The sequence below is a fragment of the Eutrigla gurnardus genome, assembly GCF_963514095.1.
Source record: "Eutrigla gurnardus genome assembly, chromosome: 8".
Classification (NCBI taxonomy): Eukaryota; Metazoa; Chordata; class Actinopteri; order Perciformes; family Triglidae; genus Eutrigla; species Eutrigla gurnardus.
Window position 1 is genome coordinate 10,313,719 of NC_139922.1, and position 13,342 is coordinate 10,327,060.

General features: G+C 41.5%; 1 protein-coding gene across 4 annotated transcripts; it reads left to right on the forward strand.

Moving 5' to 3' along the window:
- On the forward strand, nucleotides 1-13,101 carry LOC311017029 (protein-glutamine gamma-glutamyltransferase 2-like). 4 transcript variants are annotated; one of them, XM_084015133.1, is made up of 15 exons: nucleotides 1-33; nucleotides 574-768; nucleotides 2,478-2,714; nucleotides 2,801-2,919; nucleotides 3,020-3,148; nucleotides 4,771-4,948; nucleotides 7,197-7,332; nucleotides 7,586-7,689; nucleotides 7,798-8,046; nucleotides 8,526-8,579; nucleotides 8,765-8,806; nucleotides 9,214-9,426; nucleotides 9,557-9,717; nucleotides 10,518-10,657; nucleotides 12,756-13,101. In XM_084015133.1, the coding sequence occupies exons 1-15, from the start codon at nucleotides 9-11 to the stop codon at nucleotides 12,910-12,912; spliced, it is 2,139 nt and encodes a 712-aa protein (XP_083871259.1). In that variant the 5' UTR covers nucleotides 1-8; the 3' UTR covers nucleotides 12,913-13,101. The 4 variants fall into 4 exon arrangements, with proteins under 4 accessions (XP_083871259.1, XP_083871260.1, XP_083871261.1 ...); XM_084015134.1 differs by having other exon boundaries at nucleotides 8,529-8,579; XM_084015135.1 differs by lacking the exon at nucleotides 8,765-8,806.
- The last annotated feature ends 241 nt before the right edge of the window (nucleotides 13,102-13,342 follow it).

The following is a 13,342-nucleotide window of genomic DNA, read 5'->3' on the forward strand; positions in this document are numbered from 1 at the left end:
TGGATTGCATGCAGCAGACTACACACATCTTTGGTGAGTTCACTCTCAAATGGATCAAGTTCTGTTTTGTATTAAGCACAATAAATGTTTCATTTAAGATTTCTGGCTTGGCAAGACACTTGTAACAAACTTCTTATCCTGCATCAGATGGATCCCATGCAAGTATTGTTTCATCGTGAATCAAATAGATAAGAGTTGAAACGAGTGACTTAGTGTTATTACCTTTCAAATAAGATATCTCCTTAAGATATTCTTTTACTGTTGAAACAAATGGTTTACTTCACAAGTATGTTACTCACTGATGTGTTAATACATTCCCAAAGAAAGGCTGTAAAGCAGAGAATGTGACAGAATGTGAGGATTGTCTGTGACAGAGAGGCGGTACTTCATGTCAACAACAATGTGAAAAAACTTAATTAAAGTTAATCATTATTTAGTCCAGTATTTTCCAGAGAATATGAAATAATTGGCTTCTTCCCGTTTCAGCACCTGTTCCACTTCTCATTGTCATATATTTTTCCTACATGCTTAAAGATTAATTTGCTTTTCATAATGCGTCATCTTTTTTTCCAGGCACTGACGATGGCCAATGCCAACTCAAGTTTGTCAACTTTGAGGCTCATGAAAACCACATTTCCCATGAGACACAGGGGCTCAGCAAAAAGCACCTGGTGGTCCGACGAGGGAAACCTTTCAAACTCACTCTGCTGTTTCGCAGCCGGTGCTGGAATCCTCACAAAGAGAGCCTGGTCCTGGAGGTTTGGCTAGGTACTGTTAGGGAATTACCAGCATTATGGCAAATAGACCTTCGGTTCTTCTGTGCTTAACACATTTTAAATTCTATTCTAAAAAAACAACAAAGACACAAGCAGCCAGAGTCCATTGAAATTCTTGGATTTACTGTATAATTCACGGAAGATGCAGCAAACCGAGGCTGGTTCATGAACCAAGGCACTGAATGTCACTTTGCAAGCACTCACCTTATATACCTTATTCCGATCCTCCCTGGGGGTCGCATGCCACTATTCAACTTCAGTGGTTTTGCCACCATTCTCTTTTCATCTCCTGCTATCTTGGCTCATTGCCAGCCAACCTTTCTTGGCAAGGTTTCTTGGAATTTTATCCGTCTACAAACTGCACGCTTAGTTCACTTGGGAGACACGACCGAAGCTTCGACTCCTCTGTAGGTGCAACAGGTGCAACTAAGAGCCAGTTCATCCGTCTGCAGGCTTCTATTCTAAAAATAAGTCACCACAGTATCAACGGTGGGATTAAGTGCTCATTGAAACAAGATCATCAAAAGATGCTGTCCTGATTTTGGTTCCAGTTCAAATTTATGATTGTTTCACACATTTTTTGATGGATAAACAAATGCAGAAAAGCTGTGATAGACGCATGTTATGTTCATTTAATTGTTCCATTTTTCTAGGCTTAACCCACAACATTCTTTGCAGTTAAATTATAATTGTAATTTTTAAATGTTTTTGGCATAGGCCTGCCCCTGTTGCCTTTTATTATTATTATGTAATGTCCAAGGTTACTGTTTTATTGCGCTGATATGCTTTAGACCATGAAGCATATCCTGCATTATAGTCTATTTGACTCAAAACAGACCATAATTTACATCATGCTGTTTATTGAAGAAGACTTGAAACTAGAAATTTAGACCATAAACTCATGTTTAGAATGTTCACTGTTGTAATACATCATGTGAGAATGTGTTAGGGTAATTTTCTCATTGACTGCAATCGGATGTGTTTTTGCCAACAGCAGTCGCCCCCTGATGGCTAGTAGAGGAAATACAAGTATAAGGCACTTCAGAATTGGCTTCACTTTTCAGAACAGGAGGTTGCCGCCTGGTTACGCTGCATGAATCTGCTGTTGGTTGCTTGGTGACATTACCTAATTTGCAAGTAAGACAATTCCCCCGATGCAAGGGTTTGCTGGCTGACTGAATTATTGCTACAGCTGCAAACCAAAGGTCCATCTCTGGGCTGCCGCCTACTCTCCTCCTGGAGAAGTAGTCTCCTAGCAGCGGGCAGGACAAAATGTAAATAGAAGTGTTTTTCTCTTTTCTGCACGTTGGATTGAATCCAATAAACAAACTGTTGAAATGTACACAGACCCTGGATGAATTAGATGACGTTATCCACTCAAGTCAGTATTTTCCTGTTAGCTACACTATGTTGGCGCTGTAGAGGAGCTGAAAAGAGTTAAGGCACAGATGAGTGCACGTTAATATCACATCCTTTGGATTTTCGCTAAAACAGGCTGTTTTAGATAACATGATGAAGTCGGGGAAAGTCCCAGTTTTTCAGTTGTTTTACAATCCGTTCACACTTAGCAATACAAAGCGATAAATACATGTACGTGTTGTTACATATCGTACCTTTTTTAAAGTGAAACTATGTAACTTTTGCTCAACATTTTCCACTGTGACTAATATTTCTTTTCATTTTTCTGTCCCCACCATGCAGGCAATATGTCAATGAGGATCCCAGTTCAGTTCTCTCACGAGCAATCGGACCACCAAGACTGGTCCGCCAAGATCTACCCAGGCAACATGCAGCCTCAGTCAGTCTCCATCCACATCTGCTCCCCTGTTCAGTCCTCAGTGGCTCTGTACCAGCTCCTGGTCCACATAGAGACCATACAGACCCGAAGGAGCTGTGCAGTGGGAACATTTGTGCTGCTCTGCAACCCTTGGCTGAAAGGTGGGCCCATGAAGAATTAATCCTTCATTTGATTATTCTCCATTGTTTACTGTTGGGTATTCCACACCCCTGTCGTTGCCTTTCAGATGACCCCGTGTACATGCCGCTGGATGGCCAAAAACAAGAATATATCAAGAGTGATCATGGGCTGGTGTACATGGGTACTCATCTCAACATTAGTAGGCGTCCCTGGTTGTTTGGTCAGGTATGTGATGCTCAGCTATCAAGAATGGATTATGTATAATCACAGAATTATTTGCAGGTAAGAATACAGTACAGCTACATGTATGTTTCCATGTGTGCAGTATGAGCCCGGAGTCCTGGAGGCGTGTCTGATGCTCCTGGAGGCCAGCCCTCAGCACCTCAGAGACCAAGACAGGGACTACATTCTACGAGCAGACCCTGTGTACCTCAGCAAGGTGATCTGTGCTATGGTGAGAGACAAAGGTCACTGTAGTCAATGGTGTTGGTAAGCCAATAATTTGTGGTTAAAGCGCCGGATGTCTATCAGAGCACCTTTTATTGTAATGTAGCAGAACGGAACCATAGTTATTGGGGGTGTTGGACAAGCTTGATGGCGTTGCCATGACGAGACAATGGTTGTAGTTTTCAGTGTGCACACGTGGGTAAAGTTGGGCTACTCATCATAACTCACAAAGGCAGTGGCCGATGGAATGGGACAGCTAGGATAGTCACAAACAATCGAAACAGGCCACAAGCTTAATATAAAGAAATAGGCCAAAATCTAGAGAAACCAAAGACAAAGACCTTCACTTCACGTAAGGTTCTCTGGATTTGTATCATTGCGATTAGCATGCTAACGTAAAGTAACGTTAGCAAAGAGAGAACTGCAGAAACCGCTCCCGTGTGTGTGTGTGTGTGTGTGTGTGTGTGTGTGTGTGTGTGTGTGTGTGTGTGTGTGTGTGTGTGTGTGTGTGTGTGTGTGTGTGTGTGTGTGTGTGTGTGTGTGTGTGTGTGTGTGTGGGGCGCCAACCGGTTAAGCCAGCTAACAACGATCATAAATCATAAAAAATGTAAGTATTTTTCTCAACACAAGCTAACATTATACCGTCAGCCAAGGCGCGACCGACTGACGCTGACAGCCAAAAAAACTACACAGGTATGATTAAGTTAACCTACCTGTTCCAATCCACAAGCAAAACGATGCCCTTCTCTCACGTTCAACAAAACATGAGTTTTGAGGGTGTTGCATTAAAAGTTAATGCAACAATGTAAATCAATAATGCGAGTTGAGTTTCTAGCCTTTTCCTAATTGGGCTAATTTGGTTGCAATGAGTTGGAGCTTCAACACTCTAGTCAGTAATCTGTCAACAATTGGCCAGATTTCCATTGGTCTTCAAGATGATGCATCGGGGAGCAAAAGTGATTGGTAGCTTATGATATAACATTCTTAATAACATTGTATAATGGTATCGAAGTTTATCACCATGTATTAGGCCTGTGCGTCATTGGGTCATGTTAACATTGATTCATCAAATTGAAAAAACAAAAATGTCTTGATAATAAATAATAGGAATAGTACATTTGAAAATGTGTTTATTTTTTAAATATAGTTCGATGTAGGCCAGCCATTATGGGTACTTAGTTTCATGTGGTAAAATGAAAACCTCCTGTTTTATCCTCCACAGAGGACGTAGTTTTTCTTCTACGAGGTGAATTGTTGCATGTTCTTGAAATAGATTTTAGTTGCCTAAACAAATACTATTTACAGCGATGGTGTTTGGCCATCCACGTGCTGACAACATGCAATACAATTGTCTTTGATGAAGCAGGTTTTATGCCTTCATTTGAATACGATTGAGTACATAATTCACCCTTTCTGTTAGGCTTCGAGCTGTACATTGGCAATATTTCAACTACTTTGTGGTTGGAGAGTGCTGTATGTTGTATATTTCTCTGAAACATATGTCGAGTCCCTTGAATGCTAGATAGATGCACATGTATTCCCTCCCATGCTAAATTCTTTATAACCAATAACAATAACACTGTTGGGGGAAAAAAGTTAAGGTCAGTGATGTGCCTCCTCCTGTCTAAGGTGAACTGTAATGATGATCTGGGTGTCCTGGAGGGGAAGTGGCAGGGCAGCTACAAAGGTGGTGTGAAGCCTACAGAGTGGAGCAGCAGCGCTGACATCCTGCACCGCTGGTTCTCCACCAACTGCAGCCCTGTGCGTTACGGACAGTGCTGGGTCTTTGCCTCTGTCCTCTGCACAGGTACTTTGAATAATTAGGAAGGAAGAGTTTTCTTAAAGTGTCATTGAGCTCTCCATCGCCCTACAGCTGGAAGATTTTGAATAGGCCTATGAGTCAGGAAGTTATCATAGGTTTCAGTTTCTTATAATGTTCCTGATTGGACATGTTAAACCCACCGGAATATGTCCAAAACTAGGAGAGTGATACTTGCATTGGTCTATGTTTATTTATTGGTTTCAGCTCATTCATTAAACTGTTATTCTTTCAGAAATCAACACTATTAATCAGTTCCAGAAGTCAAAACCTATGATCCTGCCATCTTTAATTCATAAATTAAATAAACTTACAAAATGTCAAGAAAGGAAAAAAAAAATCTAAAAACTAAATGGAAGAAAATTCAACCGCACATGAATGTGATTTAGTCTTTTACGACAAACTTAGACTTGCCTTGTTAACTCATCGTAAAACACACTTCATTCAAACTGGACAGAACCAAAATAAAACTCACCAAACACGTCTTTGTTTGACTCGACACTGTTCCAACAATCAGTAAATTCTTTGGCGGTTTTCATTCGTCCTCCAGTGGCAGACTTCTAGAAAGTATAATGACAAAAATCACCTCATCCTGTACATTCATATTTCTGGATGCCAATTTTGCTGTTGGAAGTTTGAAATTAAAGTGAAGCAGTTTTGTGTCCCACAGCTACCAAAGCTGCAATAGCACTCTGTAGTTATTCCGTATCTCCAACTACATTGAATTACATCACTGGATGCAGAAAGAACAGCAGATTTTGCAGACTCGGGTACAAAGACATAAGGTTTGAAAATCTGCAAGTTCCTTTAAATCCCACGGGGAGTGATCCTCGTATTTTAAAATGTTAAAGTGTTTTTTCTGTGAAAAATTCTTGCTATTTTATGATTAGATGGAAACATGCATTTCTACAATATACCTATACATCTATTTCAGACCACATCTTAGAATTTCCAAAGTTCCAAAGTTATCTTTATTGTCCCAGTTGGGAAATTGATTTGCAGCCAAGATGTCCAAAATACATAAAAACATACAATACCAATAAATACACATAAAACACACACACAGAGCAATCAACCTCTGTTAGGAAAGAAACAGCACGTAGAGCAACACATAAGAACACATATTGGGCAGAGTAGTTAATTTTTCCAAGTGCATACAGAGACAAAGTGCATTCAAGTGCATTCAAACAAGGTAGGATGAAACAGACTGTGTGGTCAAGACAGCTGTCAATGATCTCGCTATTTAACACTGTTCAGCATCATAATAGCAGAAGGAACAAAAGAAGACCTATATCTATTTGACCTGATAGAAGGCACCCTTAACCTCCGACCTGAAGGTAACAGTTCAAACTCGGTCTGGAGGGGGTGATCTACACACTCCTGAATGGAAGTGGCCTTCTTGAATACCTGCCTTTTATAAAGGTCTATAAGATGGGCTTGCCTCCTCCCAGAAATCTTACTGGCCACATTGATGATGTTTTTGTTGGCTACAGTCAAGTTTCCAAACCAGGCAATAGTGCAAAATGTTAAAACAGATTCGATAAAACTTCTATAAAATAGAGTCATCATCTCAGTGGACACATTAAAAGAACTCATCTTCCTCAGAAAATAAAGACGTTGTTGAACTTTTTTTGTTGTGGCAGCGACATGTTGGTCAAAACAGAGTTTCTTATCAAGAACCACTCCAAGATATTTATAACTTTCCACAATTTCAATCTCTGTACTATGTATGCTGGTGAGTACAGGACAACCTGCCTGCCACTTTGCCACCTTAAATGATCCACAGTGAATCAATCCCCACCTCCCGGGGAATGTAAACTCATCTAAATTAAATCTGGCTTGTTACGCAGTATTTGCCTGATTATGATGCTGCTTACATGGAATACACAGTGAGCTTAAAAGCTCAATTCATACAGTGTGAAAATCATGTATTCAATAAAACGACAGATGGTTCCCTTATTTTACCTGGAAACAAATTAATTTTCTCAGTCACCCTTTAGTTGTCTGCAGAACAGTTTACATACTGACAAAAAAGTCTAAACTCTAAATCTGTATGGCCAGATACCAGAGGTAAGACAGAAAATATGTTGGGTTTTTTGGTATTGTGGGTGAACTGGTCTTTTAAATATCCCATGTTTAACTAAACGGGCTTAATATTTCAGGCTTACATTTGTCAATACAGATGATTTAAAAATCCTGCTCCATCTAGTATTTAAGACTTAACTCTGTTTTGCAGTGATGAGAGTGTTGGGGATTCCCTCCAGGGTGGTAACTGTTTTCAACGCAGCTCACGACACTAACAGCAACCTGAAAATTGAAGAATATTACTCCAGCACTGGGGAGAAGCTCAACCTCTCGAAGGACAGCATTTGGTTGGTGTCTCTTGCTCTCGAACCACAAAGATAACAGTTGGTCTACGTGTTTAGCTATCAAGATGATCTGATAATTTCCAGTTACACTGAATATTTCTCTTTACGAGTTCCTTGTTTTGGTTTTTTAATTCTACATTTAAATTGTCACCTCAGTGGGTTTTCTGTTTATCATGTACATTTTTCCTCAGTGTGTATTATTGTTCAGTGTGTGTATCAGATGTTTGTGCATCCATACCTGTGTGTCCTCTTGCAGGAACTTCCATGTGTGGGTGGAGTGCTGGATGAGGAGACCAGACCTCGGTGCAGGATTTGATGGCTGGCAGGTTGTGGACCCGACCCCCCAGGAGAAGAGTGCAGGTGGGTTTGCACAGAAATCAGGAGAGGAGAACTTCCTCTTTGAGTTAATTTTTTGAGTGATGTGACTTATTTATCTGATAACTAAGTAACGATAACCTTTCTCTGCAGGGATATTCTGCTGTGGCCCTTGCCCAGTAGTTGCCATCCACCAAGGTTGCCTCCGCGCCCCTTATGACACGGCCTTCATCTACGCCTCTGTTGACGCCGACGTCATACGGCTGATCGTGCGCAATGGACTGGTGGTGGGCAGGAAGGTGGACAAGGCGTGTGTGGGACAGCTGATCTACACCAAGAGCATCGGCTCAGACGCCCCAGAGAATCTGACGCATACTTATAAGAAACATAAGACCAGATACGGTATGTTTGTGGAATCAGCATGATGCTTGTAGAGACAGAGGCAGCAGAAGGGTCTTCTGTCTTTGATTTCCACATAAGTGATGAAGTTTATCTCCCTATTTTCAGAGAGGGGCGCTTTAAGACGCTCAGTGAGGACAGGACAGTGGTTGTAATAAGCATCTTCACCCTGTGGAGAAAACCTCTCGCTGTTTTCTGTCCTCAGTAGGACAGCTAGCAGTCGACATGACAATGAACACCTTGAGTGGTCAGTCGCTGTGTAACAAAGCACTTTTTCTTCCACCTTTCCACTAAATTTGACGTGTACACGATACATAATGATGATGGCTTGATGTGTTGCTGTCACTCATGGAGCAGGACTGGGAAGACGAAATCAAAATTTCTGGGAAAATCACTGGGATTTTCTGTTGGCCAGAAAAAAAACATCCCACACTTTTCTATAAAAGTACTGTTGCTTTTTTCCATCCCTCTCACATTCACAGCAGGGTTTACTGCATGTTCAGCTTTGATGTCCAGTCCAATGCTAGGAGGAGCAGGTAAGCTTTCATACTCCTCATACTGTCACAAAAGAGTTACTTTTTCAGCCTTATTTTCACAATGAGACTGAGAAGTAGGTTCAGTTCCCACTGGCACCATATCTACTAGGAGTTGTTGTGCTAATAGGTAGCATGCTTTGATACTGTGGATTTTTTTCATGACAAAATCCCTCTCACGTTTCCAGCAGGGGCAACTTACCAGTCTCTTCCAATGGTGAGAGGAGCAGGTAACCTTTCACTCAACGCATACTGCTACAAACGCCACTCTCACAATTTTTTTTTTGCATTTTAAAGCATCACATTAGAAAAGCTGCATGGAAACGTCTAAATTGAATAAAACCTGCAACGCAAACATTTTTTTTATTGAGAGTTGCGAGTTGAAATGCTACATGGGATCTGGTCACGACCTTTGCTGTTCTTTCTGACATCGTGAACATTTAACTCACATGAGCAATCAGTTGTGTCTGCTGTCCGAAACTAGGCAGCTTAGTTTTTTCACTCCAAACAAGTTGATGGAAACGTATCTAATAATAAGTTTGCTCAAAAGTTGCTTGTGGAAACATAACAACACTGTCATAGTCGACAACATCTCTACTAGTAAATAGTAATATGCTGAACCAGCCTTCCTCTGTAGGAGGGATGCCGCCTGGGTTGGAGGTGTCCCTGAGCATAGACGGGGTGCCGTCCGTGGGTGAGAGCATCAGCATGTGTGTGACGGTCACCAACCAATCAAGCAGCCCCAGAGTCCTGATGGAGCACATCAACGCTCAGCTGAAGGACTACAACAGGAACCCACAGGAGAGCTTCTGGAAAACACACCAAAAAGTGCACATACAGCCGGGTGAAGGTGAGGAGAGCGTTCAGCCCCATTTCTATTACATTTTCAGGTCACAATCGTATGACTGGACCTAAAACACAAGGGATTATGTGCAACTTGTACAATGTTCATCTTTCCACATCATTGACGTTCCCTGCAGTTGTGATGCTCCACCACAGCATCCCAGCCTCCGAGTGCCAGTCGGTCCTGGCAGGTGATGACATCGTGAACTTGGCAGTGGTGATAAAGGACGTGAGGACCAAAGAAAGATTCCTGGCCATGCAGGAGTTCAACATGAGCGCACCACAGATAACCATAGAGGTACAGCAGTCTCCAGTCTCCCTGCACTCCCGCTCACAAATCCATGATGTAGTGTCGCCTCCCTTCCTTTGTCTTCCCTATCGCTATCTTCCGTCTCCTGTCAGCTGAACATGGCACGATAAAGTTATGTAAATTGAAGAGCAAAGAAAAGAGAAGAAATTAATATCGGAGAAGCATCAATCACCCACACACTCTCTAGTTTGATGACACAAATCTCCGAAATGTTATTGTTATATGACAATGAGTGATACATTTGACTTGATGACATTTGTAACTGCGTACAGACACAAAATCAAGTTGTGTATGTTATCTGAGGATCTTCTTGCAGATTAATAATCTCTGAATATGAAAGTTTTTTCTTATAATTAACTATTTTTAGAACTGGTTCCAACTGGCCAGCTATTGCCAGATGAAATGTATCGTTTTTGTTGTTAAAGTAAATTCTAACGCTCCATAGATAACAGCACTCATCATACAATTTCATTATCACAAATTTACAAGTGCTATTTCGCATGACTATCACAAGATACAATTTTGATTCATGGTCTTACTTGTGGTGCATCTATGATTGGGGAATCCTCCAAACCTTGTGACCAAGAGCCCAACTAGTGTCCTGCCATCCAAAACAATAGGACAAGTTCTCTATCTGCTTGGGATTGTGATGCGATCACGTATACTCTACATGCATTTAAATTTGTATCCTACGGACGACAACTCGGCACAACGGGGCCTCAAGTTGAGCACCGTAGCTCCTTATCAAGTGAACAGAGGATTGAGTTGTTACTGTGGCTCTTCCACAGATCGAAGGAGGGGACAGCATCCAGATGAAGAGGGGCCGCACAGCCCAGGTGTCCTTCCTCAACACACTTAACAAAGCTCTGAATGGAGCTGTGCTCACTGTTGTGGGATCCGGCTTGTTACAGGGCAAACATGAAGCCAGGTGAGTCTGGTTACACCTCAAAGAAATAACAGCTTGTCATTCTCAACTTCTGTTACTGTTATGGAAATATGTAACAGTCGAAGTCTGGAGATAGTAGATGTCATATGCAGAAATATTTATTGATGCCCGATGATCATCGTGAGAATCACGTTTTGAGCAGAACAACAGCTACGAACTCAACAGTGCAGTGCCAACTGTCTGCCTCCTGTCCCTCCTGGGAAAACAAAAAGCCTAAGTTATCTTGAGGAAGTTCCACGGCGTCTGTATTATGTCAAGGTTAAAGGTAAGAACTTTGTGTTCAGCCCTGAGAGACGCACTTGTTTGTGACCTTGCCTCGCCTGGAGAAGCAGACACTTAATAACCCAGATTAAATGTGAACCTGTTCATGAAGTGACATGTATTACTCTTACACTGAGGGAATCAGGTGTGGAGAAAACTCCCTCACAGTTCCCTGTGTGGGTCCACAGGACATAAAAACATGTGGAAGGGCCACATTCCAGGGGGGTTGCATACAACTCTCTGTGTGAGTGAGCCAAGACAAAAGATGGTTTGTCTGCAGAATGCCATCTGTGGAATGGCAACTATATTTTTGACAGTTACATCTGAATGCGGATGTGTAACTCTGCAGGGTAGAGTAAGGCAACACCACCCTCAAGAGTATTATTTCAAACTCAAAGTTACATTATCTATGAAGGCATTATCTATCCTATTATTATCTTTGTGCGGGAGTTACAATAAACATTTAGATTTTAAAAAGTTTAGAACAAGTGGTTTGAATGTAATAGCATACTGCCGTAAAATAAAATAAAGACAAACTGTCAACAATAAATAAAAATAATATTAAAAGGGGACGATAGCTTAATACCAAAATATGAAAGAAGATCAAATCAAAAAGACAACAAAACTCACAGTAATGTTTCGTACAGCTTTATTTGACCTCAGGCTGTCTCATGTTTTAACATTCCCGTTTATTTTACAAATCAAATCCATATCAGTGCAACCTGTGTAACTTTGCTGGACTTCTATCTTCTGAAACTGTCTTACTGTCTACCTCGGGGAGCCATCCATCCTCTGTTCTCAGTCTCTAGTTTGCTGTTGTAACGTTTCATGAGGCTGCGATCATCCTCGTGGTCTCAACAGGTGACTCATACAGTGACGTCAAAGTTGTTGAAAATGGTGTCACTATGTGAAATGGGGACTGTGGGAACTGTCGTCATCGCACATGAATAGAATTGAGGTCATTGGATCCACAAGAGTCTCAACTTTCCAGTCATATCCAAATATACAATCCAATCTGCAATTCCAAGACTGTTTAGGGACCCCAGTACGCAGAAACCATTTTTAGAACAGGCGTAAATAACGCAACAGCATCATTTGCCCACAGCTGCATTAGATTAGCATAAAGTGTGCGTGTCTGTGAAGGGGAGACTCGGAGGGAGCCCTAGAACCCAAATGTGCCATTCGTGTGTTTCGCTTCTGCCACTTTGTAGACTCTTTGCAGCATGACATGGCAAAAAAAATACCCATGTCCTTATTGAACCTGAGAGGAACACATTGAAGGTTCACCTCATGTGAACTGAGCACCACTACATTCTTCATTACACACAACTTCATCATTCCACAGTTTAATTTTGCTCTTGTTCACTTCTTGGTAGTGTTGAGATTTAAGCACATGTTTCTTTCCTTCCCTTTTTAATGGCTTTAACAGGACAAACATCAATTCAAGTTTTAAATGTTTAATCCACCTTTTACTTTGTTGGTATCCCCCTCCTATCGCGGTCCCCTGGAGCCATGGTGGCATTTTTATTGGCACAGACAATGAAGCAAAAGTTTCACCCCAGAGAGGAATTAACTCCCTCATTAGAGAAAAGATGTGTCAGTTAGTGGAAGGTGCTACATCACCGTGCTCAACACTGGAACAATAAGTACTTTGGCAGTACTTTGGCCACACACACAAACACACATATATTCTGATTGTTTGTACCCCTTTTATTCATCGCCTATATTATTACTGACTCCTGTGCAGAGAAATGGACCTCCAGACTGTTTCAGAGAGCTGGAACGTGGAAAGATTAAGTTTATCTTCTGTCTCTGCCAGACTGGTTGTCCTGCAGCCAGGTGAGAAGATAGAGAAGACGGTGTCCATCATGGCCACTTCGCCTGGCACTAAACTGCTGATGGCGGCTTTCTCGCACGGTCACAGCCCCAGCGTCGTTTCCAGGTGCTTCCACAAAGTCTCCGTCATGGAAGCATGACACCGAAGAGTCCGTCCTAAGAGCTTCAACAACAAATTAATTTATTGATGGCACTGCATTGCTGTACATCAATGTCACCAGTAGGTGGCAGCATTGATGTATCCACTTGTGTATCTGTTTTCTCTCTGAAAGTCACTCTGTGACTGTGTAATTACTGCAACCAAGAAAATAAGTCTGTTTTTATACTTTAATGTTTGTCCTGTGGTTCTTTAAAAGTTAAGCTTTCCTCTCATGCAGTGGTGAGTTAAGTGTACACATATTCCTCTTGTCCTATTACTCTGTATCTGCTGTCAGAGAATCTCGTAAGTCAACACCCAAAATGCTCCATGCACAACAGTCACTCTATGAGTTATTGATGTCAAGACACTGGTCTTTTGTAATGTGTCCAATGAGCACAAAAATACAATTACTTGTCATCTAAGATCTGTTT

Bases quoted from the DNA above. Each gene is read 5' to 3' on its own strand.
- LOC311017029 (XM_084015133.1), top strand. From the start codon at position 9: ATGCAGCAGACTACACACATCTTTG. The intron at 7,333-7,585 runs GTTGGTGTCTCT...GTCCTCTTGCAG, and splicing joins CTCTCGAAGGACAGCATTTG to GAACTTCCATGTGTGGGTGG. The intron at 7,690-7,797 runs GTGGGTTTGCAC...CTTTCTCTGCAG, and splicing joins CCCCCAGGAGAAGAGTGCAG to GGATATTCTGCTGTGGCCCT.